Below are 21,651 nucleotides of genomic sequence, written 5' to 3'. Positions count from 1 at the left end.
CTGTCATTTTCTTTATCTCTCTCCCGAGCACAGTGCGCAAAACCTCTTCTTCACCTCGTAGAGCACGAGCGTGTGAACGCGCCAGCTGTGGACGAAGACGACGACGCTCAAGCGCAATCATATGGTTCGCATAAATGCATGTTCTGCAAGGGTGGCTGTATAGCCTAGTGGTTACGACGCTCGCCTTGGGACCGTGGGTACGCGGGCTCGAATCCCGCCTTGGCAAGAAAGTTTATTTTCTTCTTGATAGTTTCTTGATACGAACCACAAATTACGGAAATAGCACCCCACGTTGTTTAAGTTCGTTGGGTTCGGAACTGGCGCCAACACTTGGTATGCACTCGATAAATCTACACAGGAAATAGATGGAAAAGATTACCTTGTTTTTACTTGTCCAGCAGTGATTCGCTGGACCAGACAATGGAACAAAGGCCGCATTGCTCCGCGTGGCCGCAACACCACATAGCCAAACGCCCGGAATCCACTCGTTGTGGCTCAGCTCAGCGTAAACACATCGCCCGACTGCCTGTGCCTCCCTTTCATGCAAAGAGCTGCTGCGTCACCGTGTCCTGTCCTTCTCTTTCAGCAGTTCAATCCTCACCTTCGAGATCACCTCTTCCTTGCAATATACTATTGTTGCATGCTTTATTTCACACAACTCTCAATTTCTTGTTGTGTTTCTGATATCATTTCAGCTCAACGAAACATCAACGAAATTGATGTTTTGTACAGCACACTATGTCATGCTGTTTAATGCAGTGCTTCAGTCAAGCGCTTCTGCAACGAACACCTCTACAATGAAATGAACTGTATAACGAAGGAATATTAAATGCGAACATTTGCTACTTTGACAGTGTCTATCTATCTAGCCACCTACGTCTTTGTGCTCTAATGGTCGTTTCATTAACTTGGTATGTACCAAAATTGGCATGCTATGACAGGAGTCTATGACGAACCTAATTGATAGGTCATGACAGAAATGCCATGGCATGCATGTCATGCAGGTCATGGCAATGACCTAGCAAAGTGAAGGAAAAGGCTAAAGGTTGATGGTCGAAGTCATAGCCATGAGCATCTTAAGGTCTCTTAGGTGTAGCTAAAGGGACTCCTGAGGACTCATGACATCAATGTCATGACATGCGTGTCATGTAGGTCATGAAAGAGCCACCTACGTCTTGGTGGTCTCATGGCCGTTTAGTTAACTTGGTAGGCCACACTGCTTCGCATAACATCGATTCCCACAGGGCGTGGGATCTGCCAGCTTTTTCTTTGCTGGTTGTATTGTGAGCAGTGCAGTGCAATACAATGAAGTGACCTGTACAATGAATTATTTCGGAGGCCCTAAGCATTTCATTACAAAGGTGTCCGACTGTATTTATTACTACGCTATCCAACACTATGTGTCTGTTCAAGTTTAGCGTGTACTGTTATCCAGTCCATCAAAGTTGGGCAGCATGCGTGCTATGAAGTCATGCCCTGCTTTGTACAAAGCCTGGCTTCCAGGCATCTGTCCAGCTGCAGACTGCAGCTCTTAGACCATAAAATCGTTCCAAGTGTCTTTTGGTAAAATAAAAAGAGGAATGAGACCCTCTCCTTGGTCAGTGCCAAAAATATGCTAGCGTCTAGTTTTTCATGAGAGAAGTCAACTGTTTATAAGTGCTCCAAGACTGTTTCAAGCCATTAGACGTGTAAAAGACTTACATGAAGTCCCTCAATGTCAACAAAATACTTTATTATATGACTCTCGTTTGACTAAATGAGCTAACGTAGTAATTCTGACGATGACTGCAAACATGTGCCTGATGACAGTGACCGCCTAAATGGGTTAAATTTCAAGACCCAGCTTTCTTGCTGATCACTGCAAGGAAAAAAGGAAAGGCTAATTAAGTCTACGTGTAACAACAAAAATTACACTATAGAAGTGAAACTTCAAGCATCAACTTATGCTGTCGCCTCCTGCTGTTTTTTCTCCTCTTCTTTCACTGCAGAAGTAAAATTCTAACGGTCACCCTTTGTTCAAACTCTCATCAATTTGGGACAAGCAAGTCCACTGCCTGTGCCCTTGGCCCATGAATTTTGAAGGGAGCACTATAGAGCAATACACTACACCAGTTTAGATGGATAAAGTCTACACTGGTGAAGACAACTATCTTCATCTATTTGGCAGAAAAAAAGTTTATTACTTGTGAAGTTGTGCCACAGGAGATAACTCAAGAGACCAACTTCAGTTTCTTGGGTGCCCTACCATTCCTCCCGAGACGATAGGGTACTACGTTCCCAACTGTAGCTATTTCTGTTCTTCCATTTAGTTTTGAACAGTGTAAAGATTAAGAACCCATGCTGTTCAATGGTCTTTATCACAGTATATCATCCGAAATAACTTGACTTTGGTCCATTCAAGCTTCCTCAAACTAACACTGCGTGCGTTGTCCACTGCAGGCAACATCGCATCACTTGAGAAAACAGTTACCGATTGATAATGATGAAACCCTCAGTATAGCACAAACGTATATATTTGCAAGGTTTTAGTGATACATATATTCATACTTTGAAAGCAAACATTTTCATGAAGGCTTCTCTGTATCTACGCTATATGAAACTTGGCTTTTTACAACACAAAATTTTGTTACAGTTGCCCTTTATGGCTGTTGCAGTATAACAATAAAGCTACGATCCCATGTAATGTTACAACATGCAGCTACAGACGCTGTAAAGAAAAAGCAGAGCTCACACTTCAGCTCCTCCAAGAAGTCATTCAGGAACTGGTACTTGAGTGGCTTCTGCTTTGGGAGGGTGTCCTCGTAGTCCATGAGCTTCCTCTTGGCCTGCCACAGTGTCAGGCCAAACCAGTCTGCTTCTTCCTCCTGCAAAGGGCAGCAGAATGTCAAACTGCACTCGGCATCTAACAAAGCTGCACTTGTACAAACATGATGTTGTGAAGAAGAAGACGCGCCTTCGTCCAGCAGCATCGCCAACGCCCGGCGCGCTCTGCTCGTGCTGTTGGTCGCTGCTGTCTCTGGAGATGGTGCTCCACGCTGCCTCGCCTTTCTTGGAACTCGCAGCGTCCACGAAGGACACCGACAATAAGCCTGTTCTCAATTGGTTGAGGTTGCTGGAATTCCCCTGCCGCTTGCTCCCTGGAGCTTCGAACCCAAACGCTTTCGCCCATCATGACCGACAACACAGACCCGCCGACGCCTGCACCCCAGCCCGTCATCAGCACCGGGGTTCCTCGGCAACGTGATCCGAAGGTCTCCAGCGGTGCAGATGAACGGACATGGAGGACTGGTTACGTCGTATGAAAGGGTCAGCGCGCATAACAAGTGGGACGATGTCGCGAAGTTGACCAACGTCATATTTTATCTTACTGGCGTTGCCCGACTCTGGTTCCATAACAACGAAGTCGACATCCCGACATGGTCAACCTTGAAAACGTCTTTCACTCAAGTGTTTGGTCGACCTGCTGTCCACAAACTACGCGCACAGCGCTTGCGAGCCCGTGCACAGCAGACTGGTGAAAATTTCACTAGCTACACTGAAGAAGTCGTCGACCTTTGTAAACGTGTCAACGCTGCCATGCGGGAAGCTGATAAATTTCAGCACATCCTCAAAGGAATCGATGACGGCGCATTCCAGATGCTTTTGGCCAGGAATCCGCGCACCGTTTCCGAAGTAGTCACGTTATTCCAGAGCTATGAAGAGTTGAAGAAGCAATGCACCCTGACTCGGCAGCCTCTGTCGACCGCCGACTCGCTAGCGAGTCTGGTTGCCATTTCCGACCACTCTCCACTGCTTCAGCAGATTCAAGACTTCGTGCGCGAGGAGGTTGCCCGTCAACTTTCCTTGGTCCCCTTCACTCAGGAGCCGTCCTGTCGTCTGCCTTCAACGCTCCGCACTGTCATTGCCGAAGAGAATGCTTAAGCTGTTCCCGTCGCTCACCACCAGATACCTGTGGCCGCGCCCCTTCCCCATATACGCAGACAGTGCAGCCTGTCGCCGCGCCTCTTACGTATGCGCAGGCAGTGCAGCCTGTTGCCGTGCCTCCTACCTATGCGCAGGTAGTGCGTAGGCCTCCCCAGCTGCCTTTCTCGACCCTGCAACAGTCTGCACCACCCGCCGCTCCTACTGCTTCTTGGGCTGGGCTGAGAGTCAGCAATCCATGGCGGACGCCTGACAATCGTCCCATCTGTTACGCCTGCAGCACGCCAGGACACGTCGATCGCTATTGCCGCCGTCGCCTTCCAACTCCCGACGATGCTGCCCGGCCGTTCCAGTATACGGCAGTCAGCCCATGCGCCAATCAGCCCCGGGTCCCTCCCAGTGGTACGTTTCTTCTGACGTCCCTGAATTTCCGTCGCGCCGCTCCCCATCTCCTTGTCGACGATCGCTCTCCCCAATGCGTCGCCGACCCGCACCCTCCGACCAGGAAAACTAAGCTCCGCAGTTCGCGAGGCAAGAACTGCGCCATCTGGGAACTGCCCAAGTCCTTGCTCTTCTCCTGCTAACATGGTTGCAATATCTGTCGAAGGTATTTCTACTTTTGCGCTTGTGGACACCGGCACCGCCGTTTTTGTTATAGCCGCCAAACTCTGCCGTTCGCTGCGCAAGGTGACCACACCGCTGTCTGGACTGTCGCTTCACACGGCAAGTGCGCAGCACGTGACACCTCTCGCACCCTGTACTGCCTGTGTGCTTTTACAAGGCGTTTTGTACATTGTCGAGTTTATTGTTCTTCCTGCCTGCTCACATGACGACATCCTTGGGTGGGACTTCTTGTCCCGTCATACTGCCGTCATTGACTGCGCACAAGCTAAAGTTGAATTTTCGCCGCTGTGTGACTCACCATCCCACGATGCTCTTGATCAGCCGCCTCAACTGGTCATGCATGAGGACACCGACATTCCGCGTGGCTCTTTTGCCCTTGTCCCAGTCATCTGCGATGCCGTCTCCGATGCTACGGTCTTTTTTACACCATCTGACATCTTTATGTGTCGCAAAGCCGTTCCACTGCCTTTTGCAACGCTTGACATCGCCGCTGGCAACAGCAATATTTTTGTGTACAATCCACTTTCTGCGTCGGTTACGTTGCTTGTCGGCGAATGTCTCGGCCGCGTGGAACAGCTTGACTCTTCGTTCTTTGTTACTGTGTCAGACGAATCTTTCCATCTTGACTCGAACGAACTTCTCACCCTTTCAACGCTTGAAGAGTCGTCGAGTGACATTTTTTCCAGTTCCATCGCTACTACACTAACCCCTGCCGAACACTCCGAGCTTCTTCAGCTTCTACACCACTTCAGAAATTCCTTCAATGTTTCTCAGCCGCAATTAGGCTGAACGTCGGAAGTGCAGCACTACATTGACACCGGATTACACCAGCCGTTGCGTCAACGACCGTACCGCGTCTCCGCCGACGAGCGTCGCGTCATCAACGACCAAGTCGACGATATGCTACGCCGTGGCGTTATCCAATCATCCTACAGTCCCTGGGCATCTCCTGTCGTTCTCGTTCGCAAGAAGGACGGGTCTATTGGCTTTTGCGTTGACTACCGTCGATTGATTAAGGTCACGCGCAAGGACGTCTATCCTTTGCCGCGCATCGACGACGCCCTTGACAGCTTTCAGGGCGCCGAATTCTTTTTGTCCCTAGACTTGCGTTCTGGCTACTGGCAGGTTCCAATGGCTGAATCCGATCGCCAGAAAACGGCATTTATTACACCTGACGGCCTATACGAGTTGAACGTGATGCCCTTTGGACTTTGCAACGCGCCTGCAACGTTTGAACGACTCATGGACAATACACTGCGCGGCATCAAGTGGTATATATATATATATATATATATATATATATATATATATATGTCTTTGTTACCTCGACGATGTCATGGTTTTCTCGCCTGACCTTCCGACCCATCTACTTCGCCTTAGACATGTTTTGACGTGTCTCAACAACGCTGGCCTGCAAATGAACCTCAAGAAGTGCCGCTTCGCCGCGCGAGAGCCGACCATCTTAGGCCACACCGTGTCCAAGCACGGCGTTCCACCGGACCCTGCGAAACTTCGTGCAGTCGCTCAGTTTCCGAAGCCTACTAACGCCAAAGAACTACGTAGTTTTGTGGGCCTGTGCTCATATTTCCGGCGCTTTGTCCGCAATTTCGCATCGATCGGGTCGCCCTTGACCCAGCTCCTATGCGGTGGCGCGGACCTCTCCTCCTGGTCCCCTGCATGCGACGCCGCGTTTGCTACACTGCGTCGTCTTCTTACCTCTCCACCTATTCTTCGCCATTTCGACCCGACAGCTGCACCGGAGGTACATACAGACGCCAGCGGGGTCGGTCTTGGCGCCGTCCTCACGCAACGCAAGCCCAGCTACTCCGAATACGTTGTTGCCTATGCGAGTCGTACGCTGACAAAAGCAGAGGGCAATTACAGCGTAACTGAAAAAGAGTGCTTGGCTCTAGTATGGGTGCTTGGCAAGTTCCGCCCATGCTTATACGGCCGTCCATTTGATCTAGTCACTGATCACCACGCGCTTTGTTGGCTCGCCACGTTGAAAGATCCATCTGGCCGCTTGATCACCACGCGCTTTGTTGGCTCGCCACGTTGAAAGATCAATCTGGCCGCTTAGCACGCTGGGCACTCCAAATCCAGGAGTACGATATTCGTGTCGTCTACCGCTGCGAACGCAAGCACACTGACGTAGACGCCCTGTCCCGTTCACCTCTACCTACAGAACCACTTGCGCTCACCCCCTGTCATCTCTTGACCTTGATTCGATTGGCAACGAACAACGCCATGACCCGTGGATCGCTTCTCTTTTCGCCTATCTTTCTGGATCATCGACCACCCCTGTATCTCGATCCCTCCGACGCCAAGCTGTTCATTTCGCCATTTGTGATCAGCTGCTCCACCGACGCAACTACGCTCCCGAAGGCCGTAGATGGCTACTAGTCATTCCCCGCAGCTTAAGATCCCAAATCTGTTCCTCTTTTCACAACGATCCGCAATGTGGCCATGCCGAAGTTTTAAGAACGTATAAGCCATCGCTACTACTGGCGGGGAATGTACACTTTTGTACGAAAGTTTGTTCAGTGCTGCCCTGACTGTCAACGTCGCAAATTACCACGTTTACGCGTGTCTGGCGCCTTGCAGCCACTTCTGTGCCCTGCCAAACCCTTCGATCGCGTAGGCATTGACCTCTACGGCCCGTTTCCCATGACACCGGATGGCAATCGGTGGATCATAGTTGCTGTGGACCATTTGACATGCTACGCCGAAACTGCGGCTCTACAAAATGCTACAGCGCGGGATATAGCCTCTTTCGTCTCGCATCGCTTCATCCTTCGACATGGCGCACCTCGAGAACTCCTCAGTGATAGAGGTCCTCTCCGAGGTCGTGGAAGCTCTGCTTTCGGAATGCCCATTAATCATCGAACGAGCACAGCTTACCATCCGCAAACTAACGGGCTCACGGAAAGGTTTAACCGCACTCTCGGTGATATGCTCGCAATGTACGTGGCATCTGATCATGGGAACTGGGACCGCGCACTTCCTTTTGTAACGTTCGGATACAACACCCCAATACAAGCTACTACGGGATTTTCACCTTTCTTCCTCTTATATGGACTGGAGCCATTGCATACCATCGACACTCTCCTTCCATACCGTCCTGACGCTTCCGAGTGCCCACCTGTGTACGAAGCTGGCCGACAAGCCAGAGTGCGGCCAGCTCGCGCGCACCTTCACGTCGTAACAACAACAGTGTCAGAAGGAAGGCCGCGCCGACCCCCTGCCCAGTCCCACGTATGCCCTAGGGTCTCTGGTATGGCTGGCTGTTCCTTGCCAAACTCCCGGCCAAACTCCCAGGTCTTTCCTCAAAACTCCTTTCAAAGTACAAAGGGCCTCCCGCTTCTTGGAGCGAACGTCCCCGGTGAATTTTCTCATCGAGCCACTTTTTCCATCTGACGACATGCGCCGGTGTGGACGTGACCTCGTCCACATGGGACGTCTCAAGCCCTACCATGACTCTCTGCCAACAACCTCTTAGGTCGCCAGGATGGCTCTTTTTCTGCGGGGGCGATTGTGAAGAAGACGCGCCTCCGTCCAGCGGCATCGCCAACGCTCGGCCCACTCTGCTCGCGCTGTTGGTCGCTGGTGTCTTTGGAGACGGTGCTCCACGCTGCCTCGCCTTTCTTGGAACTCGAAGCGTCCTTGAAGGACACCGCCAATAAACCTCTTCTCAATGTGAACAGGGCAGCCACTCTTGTGTCATCGCTGGCAGCTGAAACAGACATCCCAGAAAAAAAATGTTCAGTTATTCCTCCCTACCTGTAAAAATGGGGCAGAAACATGGGAGGATTACTCCATTTGCCCAATTTTAACATGCACCTTTTTCATGAAAATGGGTCTAGGAATTGCCTGCGCATTACAATTGGATACGAAACCGAGACCCCACTTGTAGCCCAGGCAAGAGCCTACCGTCAAAGTCAGCATCATTGCCATTGTGATCACAAGATGGAGACGATGTAATGCAAGTAGCAATTTTTGGGAACTTATGAGAATTTCACCGAGAGCGCAGTGTGTACTTATTGTTTAGGGTTCTCATGTTCGCGGTATGTACTTATGTATCATGTAGGTTTGTCCTGGGCGCCAACGTCTTTCACACCAACTTGGGTGGTCCATGGGCAAATCAAGCGGTTGCGCTGAGGGAACTGGGTTCGAAAAAAATCGTCAGACCAACTAGGATCCCTGGGTATGTGATGCTCTTCAGTAAACCTCATTGACACCAACATGGGCCGATGCAGCTTTCGTACTCATGTAGCAATGGGAGCTCGAAGAAGAAGATAGGCTATCGACGTCAATGCGATCAGCATTACAGCATCGCCATTCATCTGCTGTGCCCAAAAATAATCAAAAAGATTCTGCTCAGCTGTACTAAGTCTACATTAGCCAGATTGGCCACTGTCACAAGCACCAGTGGGAGCTTGAAGAGGAAGAAGACTTCGTGCGGCTGCATACATGCCTCATACATGATACACTTCGGCAGTGGCAATACGGTGTTGCTACGCTACTTCAATGCTAATCGCATTAACGTCGGCATTCATCGTGAGATGGGTTGTACCGTAATTTTTTTAGTGAATACGGGCCCTGAAAGAGATCCCCAAGAATTGTGCCAACTCACGGATACAATGAACTCCTTGTACTTCTCCAGAATTTCTTTCTGCTTCTCCGGGTTGTCAGGGTACAGGTCTTTCCTTGCCAAATCCAGCAACATTTTCCATCTCAGATCAAGTGCAAGTTGGGAGTGCAGGTCTTGCACTGGCGTCTGAAAGAAAATTGTCACCACACCTGTGGGATCAACGTCAAAACAGACCTCTTTCAAAACTGCAAAGCTAGCCTTCGTGCGAGGGTGTTTGCTCAACAAATGGCAGCGTAGACTTTTTTGCGAGCAGCGGGTACAAGCACAATTTCCTTGTATTATGACATGGAAAATGTAGACGTGACCCCCGTAATAAAACCAGGATCTGCAGATAGCACTTTTTTATTTATTTATTAACACTTCACCTACATCGCCATACGGCATTGCGTAGGGGAGGTACATATGGATAGTAACATAACGCAAATAGCAATCGATATGATAATTACGAAAAATACAACGATTCACAAGATATTTTTAAGAAAAAAAAACACTCGAATAACAGTGAATTACACAATTTATAAACAGTGACACAACCATACATTAAACACCCAAACGCTTCGGGACAACAAACCACTCTCTTTGGCAGTGGTATTGTGGGTGTTTTTACAGGGAAGAAAAAAAGATTTCATTATCAGTTTCATTAACGATATCATCCGGGAGTCGGTTCCATTCCTGTATTGATTTTACAAAGAAGGTACTGCCAAAAGAGTGGGTTTTGCGGGAGTATTCTAATATTTTCCGTGAATTATCTCGTCGATTTGAGACGTACGTTGGTGCGAAGAGATAATCAAGAGGGTTAATGGCATTTCTATTGTAATAAATGCTATGAAGAAATTTAAGCCGCAGTTTCTGCCTCCTCACCATTAGTGGCTCCCATCCCAGGGTTTGTTTTATTTCTGTAATACTTGCAAAGGAATTATAATTGTTGCTAACAAATCTGGCTGCTTGATTTTGAATTTTTTCCAGTCTCTCGATCAATTATTGCTGATGGGGGTCCCAGATTACACAGGCATAATCAAGAATAGATCTTACATACATGAGATAGAGGGTTTGTTTCACGGTCTGTGAGGCTTGCCTAAAATTTCTGCGTATAAAGTATACCATTCTACCTGCCTTTGTCACGGTCATATCTATGTGTTTAATCCACTTAAAATTGTCGGAAAAATAGACGCCCAAATATTTATAATGAGATTCATTGCTAATAATTGAATTATTGATTTCGTACGTTATATCTACTTTACGAATCCTGTTGGTGAACGATACGCAGCAACATTTCCGGACGTTTAGACTCATTTTCCAATTTTGACACCACGTTGATATTCTGCACAAATCATTTTGCAAAATTTCGGCATCCTTACGCGATTCAATTTCCCTAAACACTACACAATCATCTGGGAATAACTTAATGGGAGAGGTAACACCATCAACTATGCTATTAATGTAAATCAGGAACAGCAAAGGTCCTAGTACGCTCCCTTGTGGTACACCGGACGTAACGTTTACTGCAGATGATTTTGAGCCGTTAATTACTACGCTTTGCTGACGACCGTTTAAGTAGCCGTTTATCCAAATAATAACTTTAGGGTTTATGTTTGCAGAAAGCATTGCAAATTCTAACAGCTTGTGTGGGACGGTGTCGAAAGCTTTACGGAAATCAAGGAACACTGCATCTACTTGAGCGTTACTGTCTAAGGATTGTGCAATGTAATGTTGAAATTCGACTAGCTGGGTTATACATGAGCGCCCATTTCTGAAACCATGCTGAGACGGCGTGAAGAAGTTGATTGACTCCAAGTATTTAACTGTTTCACTGTATATGATGTGTTCAAATAACTTGCAACATATTGCTGTTAGCGAGATGGGCCTGTAATTTTCGACGAGCTTTTTGTCACCTGATTTATGAACCGGGACTACGTTAGCAATTTTCCAGTCATGGGGAACAACTCCAGTATTAAGTGTAGTTTCATATATAACGCATAAGTACTGTGCGATGATGCTGTGACAATTTTTAAGAATAAATGGCGATAGGCCGTCCGGCCCAACTGCTTTCGATGTATCTATCTGCTGTAACATGCAATCAACACCATTAATGTTAATCTCTACGTCTTCCATGGAAGGCTGCGTGACTGGAAACGCCATCACATCACCAGGTGTACTTTGAGTAAAAACTGACTGGAAATATTTCCAGTCAGTTCCAACTTTGTTTCTATTTGAATGATGACCAGTGCTGCAGGCAGACGTGCATTGCAAGGAAGCGCACTTGCAAATTAGAAAAAGGGTCTATTTCAACGTCTTTTCACACCAGTGTTCAAAAGCAAACTGCTTGTAAATTGAAAAAATATACTTCAAAATTTTTATTTCTGTTTATTCCACATATGCAGTAAGTGGCTAGAAACTGCTGCAACGTAGTGAGAATACTGTACTCCTGCTTACAAAATAATTTACAGTGCAGAACTACTGAAGAACAAATTTAATTTTTCACAGCCAATGCACCCACACCGGAATAACAAGGGGCAATGTACACCTGCCCTTGGCAACACCACACTGCACTTGTGAGATTTAGGGCAAGTGCGAAAGCTGCAAGTACCTGCCACATTTTTGTAAGTTCCGTAATCTAAGAACTTTTGCACTGAGGCAGTATCAACGCAGAAAAGTTCAGAGCTACAAAAAAATCATTTAGTTCTTAAGTCACAAGAAACATGGGTATATCAGGTTCTATTGCATGCAATCTGATTGGACAACAGTTGTACGCTATAGAATTAGCAACAACTTGCTGGAAATATTTGATTAGTTGTTGGGTCTTGTGCCGAGTGATAATTCAATAAGAGTGATAATCTGGTGAAAGATGGTTATTGGCAAAAGGTGAAACACTGAAACATGGGAGAACTTGAAGAGAATAGGTAATCACCTTCAAGATGTACAAGTCGAAGCCGAAGTGTTCGTTGATGAGGATCATTGTCCTCTCGGTGACCGTGACACACATGTACTTGTCCAGGATCTTGCTGTAGAGAATGACCCGGCGCAGTTCTGGAGTACAGTACCTGACATAGTAGCCTACGCTGTTGGGAGCATAGCCAGGCACCATGCCTTCTCCGCCCCAGATGCCTTCCTGGCACTCTCGTGGATACACCACATGAATTGGTCTTTCTTCAGTCCGAACACTGCAAGGGCCAAGGCAACGACAGGCGGGTTAGGTCATACTCATTTACTTGTTTAAAGCTGGTCTGCTAACAAGACAAAAAGTTCAACAAATGATTGAAACTTGAAGTGATCTACAGTGGCCAACCAATGAAAGTCTCAACCTGAAGCCAACGTTTCAAGATGCCTTCATTATGGCAGCAGTGGCCACTACTGGTGTATGATAACAAATTGTTTACAAATGACAGGCAGTAAACAAGATTACTTGCAACAGCTCATGCGGTCCTCCATGTCAAGCATTGTTATGTCTCAGACTGGAAAGAGAAGTGCAAATATAACACAGAATACAACACCCTTCCATTCCGGTGTGCTCCGGACCCACTTCCAGAGCGGAACTACACCAAGCTGCTCGCAACTTTCACTACCAATTAAATATGCCTCGAGGGGGTTAAATGGTATGGCATGACAGTGGCACCACAGGCGGGCGCTCGCAATGTCCGCTGACAAGAATGGCAATTAGCTGGGCCCAAGTTCAGAACAATGCAGGACGACAGTGTGCAGCTTTGCTGGCCAGTCGCCCCTGGAAGCTGTAAACAATAAAGTTGGACAGCTAGCAACTACTACCCACCTACAACATTTTGATTGACTCAGTGCTATGCGGGTAACATGCACTAGAACACTTACACAAAGACACAAAGCAATCATCCACGTTCCCCAAGCTCCGTATATGTTTAATGTTTCTGTGTTCTTGTGTGTTTTACCTGAGCAACATGACTTGGACAATCGCTTAGACACTACCATTGCGACTGCTTGTAATGTCCCCTCTTCGATTCATGCTCCTGGTCTCTCCATGCAAAAAGATCCTTATTCGACGTTAATATTGTTGCGGATGAGATGGGTTTATTTACAATATGATAGAGGGGGCGTAGAGACGGGATCGCAGGCAGTCGGGCATTCTCTAACACACGCGCAGTTCTTCTATCTCCTCTTCTTCGGCTCCACCGCCCAGCGTAACATCTTCCTCCGGCGCAGACGAAGCTTGCCGAGCGAGTTAAGGAACCACATGGTTGGTACCGCTAGGTTCGGGAACCCTATGATGGTAGAGCTTCAGGCGGGCCACATGGACCACTTGTGTCTTCCACGACCGGCGATTACTGGAGGTCAGTTTTGCTATGACGTAGTTGACGTCACTTAATCGGTTTAGTATCACGAATGGACCGCTGTACGTTGAGACAAACTTGCGATACAAGCCTTTCTTCCGTAGAGGTGTCCACAGTAAAACGTGATCGCCTGGAGCGAAAGTGACAGGTATATGCCGGGCGTCATAGCGTGCCTTGGTTGAAACTTGCGAAGAAAGTGTTCGTAGTCGAGCAAGCCGGCGTGCTTCTTCGGCACGACACAATGTTTCTGCAATGGATGTGTCTTCGTTGAGTGTGAATGGCAAAATTGTGTCCAAGAAACTTTGGGGACTGCGAGCATACAGCAGATAGAAAGGCGCATACCCGGTTACTTCGTGCTTGGCTGTATTATATGCGTACGTGATGAAGGGCAGCACGGCATCCCAATTCTTGTGATCAGCCGAGACGTACAATGACAACACGTTGGTAAGAGTACGATTTGTGCGTTCGGTGAGGCCATTTGTTTGTGGGTGGTATGGCGTTGAATGGCGATAAGTAGAACCGCAAAGGCGCAGCAAATCTTCAACAACGTCGACGGTGAATTGCCGTCCACGGTCACTTATCACAACACGTGGAGCGCCGTGGCGCAGAATGACAGAATGAAGGAGAAAGCACGACACATCGGCGGCAGTGGCAGAGGTAAGCGCCGCAGTCTCAGTATAGCGCGCCAAGTAGTCGACGCACACAATAATCCAGCGACGGCCAGTAGAGCTCTTTGGAAAGGGGCCCAGCAAGTCTATACCAACTTTTTCAAAGGGTAAAGCAGGAGGTTTCACAGGTTTCAATAAGCCTGCAGGAGGCGTCGCCGGCTTCTTATGACATTGGCAACCTGGACAACTGGCAACGTATTGTCTTGTGCTCTTCCATAGCTTCGGCCAATAAAGGCGCTGGCGTAATCGATGAAGCGTGCCGGCAATGCCCAGGTGACCCGATGTGATATCGTCATGCATAGCGCGAAGAATCGCAGTACGCAGGCATTCGGGAACGACTAGGAGCAACGAAGCGCCGTCAGCAGAGTAATTCTTTTTGTAAAGCAGGCCGTCACACAGCGTGAACGGCGTGGTCTGACCTGACGTGCGGGCAGCCTCCAATAGGGGTATTAGTGTAGGATCTCGACGTTGTTCACATTTAAAGGTACCAACGTCAGGAAACTCGGCAATGCTGGCAAGATAGTTGTCGAAGTCGTCGTCGTTAGCGTTGGAGTGTGGCGACGGGAGACGAGATAAGCAGTCGGCATCGGTATGACACCGACCGCTCTTGTAGGCGACAGAAAAGTTGTACTCCTGAAGGCGCAACGCCCAGCGTGCCAGCCGTCCAGAAGGATCCCGCAGTCCAACAAGCCAGCAAAGGGAATGATGGTCCGTCACTATCTGGAAATGGCGACCGTACAGATATGGCCGAAACTTCTGGATGGCGAAGACTACTGCCAGGCATTCCAATTCGGTGACAGTGTAATTTCGCTTCGCTCTCGTCAGTGTCCGACTTGCGTATGCAACGACGTGCTGGCACCCATGGTGAAGTTGAACGAGGACGGCGCCAACGCCCACACCGCTAGCATCAGTGTGTAGCTCAGTCATGGCCTCGGGATCGAAATGGCGCAAGACTGGCCCAGAGGTGAGTAAGTACTTCAGCTGACGGAACGCGTCCTCGCACTCTGTAGTCCATACGTACGGAATGTCTTTGTGAAGGAGGCACGTGAGTGGGTGAGCAAGTTGGGCGAAGTTCTGAATAAACCGGCGGAAATACGAACAAAGGCCCAGAAAACTTCGGAGGTCTTTCGCTGTCTTCGGTTGGGTGAAATCGCGCACTGCAGCAGTATTGTCAGGGTCAGGTCGTATACCATCTTTGTCGACGACAAAACCGAGAACGAGAGTCTGGCGCTCACCGAAGTGACACTTCTTTGAGTTTAAAACCAATCCTGCGTTTTGTATGCGGTCCAGTACGACGCCAAGTCGCTGATTGTGCTCCTCGAGTGTTTTTCCAAAAATGATTACATCATCGAGATAGCACATGCAGATCTCCCATTTTAATCCGCGTAGCACTGTGTCCATAAACCTTTCAAAAGTTGCTGGCGCGTTGCATAAACCGAAAGGCATGACATTAAACTCGAAGAGTCCATCCGGGGTCACAAAGGCAGTTTTCTCCTTATCAGTCGGGTGCATCGGTATTTGCCAGTATCCCGATCGTAAGTCAACAGAGGAAAAATAGGAGGCTGCATGAAGGCAATCGATAGCATCGTCGATGCGTGGCAGAGGGTATACGTCCTTCTTCGTGGCGGCGTTAAGTCTTCGATAATCAACGCAGAACCTCCAAGAATTGTCCTTTTTCTTAACTAGTATCACTGGAGCTGCCCAGGGACTGCAAGACTCCTGGACAACACCTTTCCGTAGCATTTCTTGAACTTGCTCGTCAATTAATTTTCGTTCTGCAGGAGAGACGCGGTACGGCTTCTGGCGAATAGGCGTCGCTTGGCCCGTGTTTATGCGGTGTTGCGTTCGTGAATCAGGAAGCGAAATGGGACGCTGGTCTTGCGCGAAATCGAATACTCGCGCATAGCGGACGAGCACCTTTTGCAATTCTGTCCGCTCAGAAGAGGATAGCGACTTGTTCGTCATCCGGGAAAATTCCAAGGTGTAGCCGCGATTTGCTGCGCTGGCGTCGGTAGAAGCGTCAACGGCACCAATAGAGACAGTCGCCTCCGAGTCAAAGGTGGCTAGCTTGAGTCCAGTCGGCAGTAAAACTTGCTCCATAGACGTGTTCACCGCCCACACGTGTGCACGACCATCTACACATTCGATAATGGATCGAGGAACCAATATATTTTTCTTCAACATGGTAGGGGAGTACGGCTCAATTAAACCATGACAGCGATGCGGAGGGCCATCCGTCGAAATCACTGGAACCAATGCCGCAGCTTGAGCCGGTAAAAGAATGTCATGGGACACGGAAAAGACTCCCTGCGTGTCCACGTCAGATACTTCTGGTATTGGTGACATCACATGACTTCGAAGAGAAATTTCACCAGCCCCACAATCTAGCAATGCACCACATTCACCAAGAAAGTCAATCCCAAGGATGATGTTGTGGGTGGTGTGTTCAAAAACAATAAATTCAGTTGGAAAATCTTGTCCACCAACACTCACTAGAGCAGAGCAAACACCAACGGGCCGCAGGGTTTCACCCCCAACTCCACGAAAAGTAGTCTTTCGGTCCCACGCGAACATAACCTTGTGTCCAAGACGATTTTTAAACAACACACTCATCACTGAAACTGTAGCACCGGTATCCACTAAGGCATGAGTATTTAAACCTTCAACACAGACACACACTTTGTTTTTGAGCATGACGACAGGTGGAGGACTACGTCACCGTCCCGCGACCTCACCTCCATTGGTCGCACCAGCTAGTTTCCCAGCTGGAGTGGTGGTGAAAGGGGGCGACGGCGAGGCGATGGCGAGCGGCGATAGCCGGTCGGAGGTGGAGTAAGGCTGCGGTCGGAAGCTGGAGACTCACGCCGGGATACATGTTCACGCGGATGTCGTTGAAGAGGCGCAGCGGTCTGCCACGGCGTACTGTAGTGCACTCCAGATTGATACTCGGGGATGGCCGAAACGTGCTGCTGCCGTCTGCGACAATACCTGGCGATATGTCCACGGATTCCGCAGCTAAAGCAAATGGGTGGCTCGCGGTACACAGGGTTGTCATAAAATGGGGTCTGAGGCTGGTTGTATCGGGGTGAAATGCGTTGGGGTGGTGCGGCCTGACGGCGTCCGAAGTTACGCGAAGGATGCCGGAACTCCGTCGTGGCGACGCGGACACGTTCATCAAGCAAAGGCCGATTTTCGTTGTGAGTTTGCAGTTGGCAAAGTACCGGCTGTTCAGGACAGCGTGCGTCAAGTGTACATTGCTGGTACTCCCGTCCTGTGTCTCTTTCTCCACCTGGTGCTTGAAAGTGCGCCAGTTCTTCCTTAACGAGTTGGCGTACCAACAAAGCGATGTCGTGGGAGGTGGAGACGTCCACACTTGCGACCGTGGTGTCGTTGTCAAGTCTACCAAATTTTGGCAATACTCGTCGCGTCTTCAGCGCCTCAAAAGCACGACAGTGACGTCTTAGATCAGAAGGAGTACGCAGGTCTTCCTTGGAGATAAGAAAACTGTAGACATCTTCAGCGATGCCCTTCAGGAGATGTCCAACCTTATCTTCATCCGACATGCCCGTGTTGACAATTCTGCACAGTTTCAATACTTCTTCGATGTAAGTTGTACATGTTTCCCCGGGCAACTGTGCTCTTCGCGAAAGCGTATGTTCAGCCTTCTTTCTTTTTGAAAGTGAGTCCCCGAAGCAGCACTTGATCTCCTCAACGAACCTTTCCCATGTAGTCATCGTGCTCTCGTTGTTATCGAACCAGAGAAGTGCGGTTCCGGTAAGAAAGAAAACGACGTTAGCAAGTCGCGCCGTAGAGTTCCAGCCATTGTGACCGCTTACCCTGTGATAATACTTGAGCCAGTCGTCGACATCCTCATCAGCTTTGCCGGAAAAGGTGCGTGGTTCTTTTTGAGGAATCCAGCAGATGACTTGCCTTGGGCGCTCGCTATCATCTTGCATGCTTGTGTCATGGCTGCCGCCAGCTGCTTGCGGTTCGTTCATGTCCGTGTCTTCAGGTGGTAGTCCGACCAAGCGCCGGCTTCGTCGGAGGGTGCGTAGAAGAAGGTTGTCCAGAGCGATTACCCCGCACCTCCACCAAAGTTGTTGCGGATGAGATGGGTTTATTTACAAGATGATAGAGGGGGCGTAGAGACGGGATCGCAGGCAGTCGGGCATTCTCTAACACACGCGCAGTTCTTCTATCTCCTCTTCTTCGGCTCCACCGCCCAGCGTAACAATATAAATGACAGTTAAAACACAGAGATATTATGTGCGCATTCCTTGGGCACGCGCTTGAAATCGACAAATGAATGGAGCCTATGAGGACTGGCCTATGCAGTACTCGCAGATACCATTTCTGTAGCCACATAGTGCTTCAAGCTAAATTTGCAAAAGCAACAACCAATCAGGAACAGTCCTCACACTTGCTGATCACATCTGGCAAAATGTAGCCCTCCGATGCTGTCTTTATAGCTTCAGCTACTTCGACAGACAAAGCTGCTTATTAGCATCTATGCTATAAGCCGGGAGGCGCCCTTTAAGTCGTCGTACAGCCGCTTCGAACCTGCAATTCTGGAGGCAGTAAAAATCGACTGCTAAAGATAGAAGCTATTTCAAATTGGTTTCAACACATACGCTGTAGCCTGTAGTACACAAAGCGAATATACGCAATAAAAGTTGGCGGGGCCTTGGGTTCTAAAACCATGCCTTTGCTAATAAAAGTGTTCTAGAGAGAATCTCTCCATTAATGTTGACCACATTTGCACTCTGCCTCCATCATAATGTCGCAGCCACCGCGGTCCTCGAACCCGCAACTTCGAGCTCAGTAGCAGACGCCAATGCGACCATAGCCACTGAGCCACCGCGAAGGGGGCAAAATAATCGTTAGCTTTGCTTGCATGGGGCATCACTCAAGCAATGAATCCGGGGATATGGGCAGTTATGCTTATTGAGATGGTGACGACTCCAACAGTTAACGAAAACCTTGGTTTTTGATGCTGCATTCATGCACGCAATCATTCTCTGGGTCAGCTTTCAAATCAACCACGGCTTCTAAAATTTAGCTCGTGTGGTGTAGCTCTGGATGTAGGCATCCAGCTAACCAACACCACTTATAACATGCAGCATACACATTTCTCGAGTTACGTGAGAAAGGTGTATGTGAAAGGTGTAGAAAGGTTCGCAAGAACGCGTGCCAGAGATCGCTCAAGGACCCCAGTCGTGCAGCTCACATTTCTTGCGTTACGGGGTTCCTGACGAATTTCTCCGCCGGAGGCTTGTAGTGGACGGGGGCAGGCTTTCTCTTCATATCTTCGAGAAATCGCCGATAATGCGCAGGAAATCGCTCGAAGATAGGCACAAATTTCTTCCCAGCGAACATGGTGAACCACCGGTGCTTTCTCTACAAATGCCAAGCACCGTGCTAAGCGTGCAATACCATGCGTGCATAAAAATGAACCAACGCCTCCTATAAACACGAGCGCTCTCACACGGCACCTGGTCGCAACACGCGGCAGGGAGCTCTCTATGGAGAAAATAGCGACATTCCAGGCATAGTTTATTTAGGAGGCGTTGAAGGGTGCGACTGTTTTCACAACAAATCCGTGCAGGGGCGGGGCCTCGCCTCGATGGCGTACACCATTTTCTTTTTCCTCTCTGTTTGGCAGCATGGTCGGTGTGTGGCACCTCAGTTCGGATCAGCTCATTCCACGTGAGCGAGAAGTTGGCCCACGTATCATGTTCGCGGCGTGCATTGTTTTGTTTCGCTTGTGAAAGCGCGGATTGCAACAATGAGCAAGCCTCCTGACCAACAGAAGGCGATCGAAAAGTACATCCAAGAGTTACATCATCATGAAGACGGCTACTCCCATGGCTACCTGAAGTCAGACGATGAGCTTAAGCTTTATGAGAGGTCCATGGCTGCCGTCAACGAGAGGTATACTGTGCGGACATCAAGAGACCTGAACAAGCCGTCTAAATGTAAGGATGTATCGACTGCTTCTTAATGTTTCGCTCTGCGCGTAGATTTATCATTGAAAAGCTCAGTAGGTATTTTAACCAGGGACTCAACCCGGCAGAACGACTGAATTCTTTTCAGTTGCCGTTAGTGTGTAACACAATTGATTTTTTTCTTTATTTCTTTATTCAAAAAAAACTCGCAGCGCCATTGGCATTATTGCGAGAGGCATAATACAGAATAAAACAAATCAACAGAGTTTTGGCTCACAACCTCAGCCGGTAACAAATTCCACTCTTGATTCGCCTTGATTTATCTTGATCTTGTCTTGATTTTTGAAGATCGGGTTATCATTGTTCTGGTTACCGGTTCAGAGTTCCCCTGGCACCGATTTATTTCAGTTTGAGTGGAGTATTGTTCTGGTTACCGCGACATGACCCGATCCTCAGAAATGTTGATAAACGTAAAATTAACTGAACTGTTATTATTCGGTTTCAGTCATGATTAGAACCGCGCATGCAAGCTAATTGTGACTTTAAAAATGAGAATGTCTGCCCCTGTGCTCTTTACATAAATGCTTCAGAGCTGCGCTTGGGCGTTTGTTTTGTAAGCATCTGCGCATTTTTTTAACATTGAATTCAACACATTCATTGAATACATTCATTGAACATTGAATTCAATTCAATTCATTGAAAATTGGTTTTTTGTTTTAACATTGAGCAGTTCACTATCAGGCCTATGCCTTGTAGCACGACCGCGGATGACACACGTGTCACGACATGTATGGTGGCCCTTCTAGCCACCATAGTGCAGCCCCACTGCAATTCGTGTCTCGTGTTGCGCACGATTGCTTTTTCAATGTTCAAAAAAAACATGCGCAGATGTTTACAAAACAAACGCCCAAGCGCAGCTCTGAAGCATTTATGTAAAGAGCACAGGGGCAGACTGTAACCAAAAAATACCAGTTTAGTTACTTATACGTTTATCAAAATTTCTGAGGATGTCATGTCGCAGTAATCAGAACAATACTCCACTCAAACCGAAATAAATCGGTGCCAGGGGAACTCGAAACCGGTAACCAGAACAATGATAACCCGATCTTCAAAAAAGTGAATCATAATAAATCAATTGTGTTGCGCACTAACCGCAACTGAAAACAAGTCGTTCTGCCGGGTTGAGTCCCTGGTTAAAATTACTAGTGCGTTTTCAAAGATAAATCTACGCGCAGAGCGAAACATTAAGAAGCAGTCGATACATGCTTACATTTAGACGGCTTGTTCAGGTCTCTTGATGTCCGCACAGCATATACCTCTCGTTGACGGCAGCCAAGGGCCTCTCAAAAAGCTTAAGCTCATCGTATGACTTTAGGTAGCCATGGGAGTAGCCGTCTTCATGATGATGTAACCCTTGGATCTACAGGGTCGTCCACTCTTAGTACGAACTCGGCGCAGCCAGCGCACTTGGCGCGGCCGCGCATCGAAGCTAAGCGAAGCGGGCGCACACGGGCTTGGAGGCAGGGCTTCGTGTCGTCTGGTAA

The 21,651-nt window shown here is 48.4% G+C and overlaps 1 protein-coding gene across 1 annotated transcript; it reads right to left on the bottom strand.

Annotated features, from left to right (window-relative positions):
- Positions 1-1,941: 1,941 nt before the first annotated feature.
- Positions 1,942-19,578, bottom strand: LOC119447203 (39S ribosomal protein L28, mitochondrial-like). Its single transcript, XM_037711483.1, has 5 exons — positions 19,390-19,578; positions 12,105-12,357; positions 9,179-9,322; positions 2,732-2,864; positions 1,942-1,982 (listed from the first exon to the last, which is right to left on the bottom strand). The coding sequence occupies exons 1-5, from the start codon at positions 19,536-19,538 to the stop codon at positions 1,942-1,944; spliced, it is 720 nt and encodes a 239-aa protein (XP_037567411.1). The 5' UTR covers positions 19,539-19,578.
- Between the last annotated feature and the right edge of the window lie 2,073 nt (positions 19,579-21,651).

The sequence above is a fragment of the Dermacentor silvarum genome, chromosome 1 (genome assembly GCF_013339745.2).
Source record: "Dermacentor silvarum isolate Dsil-2018 chromosome 1, BIME_Dsil_1.4, whole genome shotgun sequence".
NCBI classification, from domain to species: Eukaryota; Metazoa; Arthropoda; class Arachnida; order Ixodida; family Ixodidae; genus Dermacentor; species Dermacentor silvarum.
The sequence above is the reverse complement of the archived record's forward strand: the minus strand, read 5'-3'. Positions and strand labels throughout refer to the sequence as shown.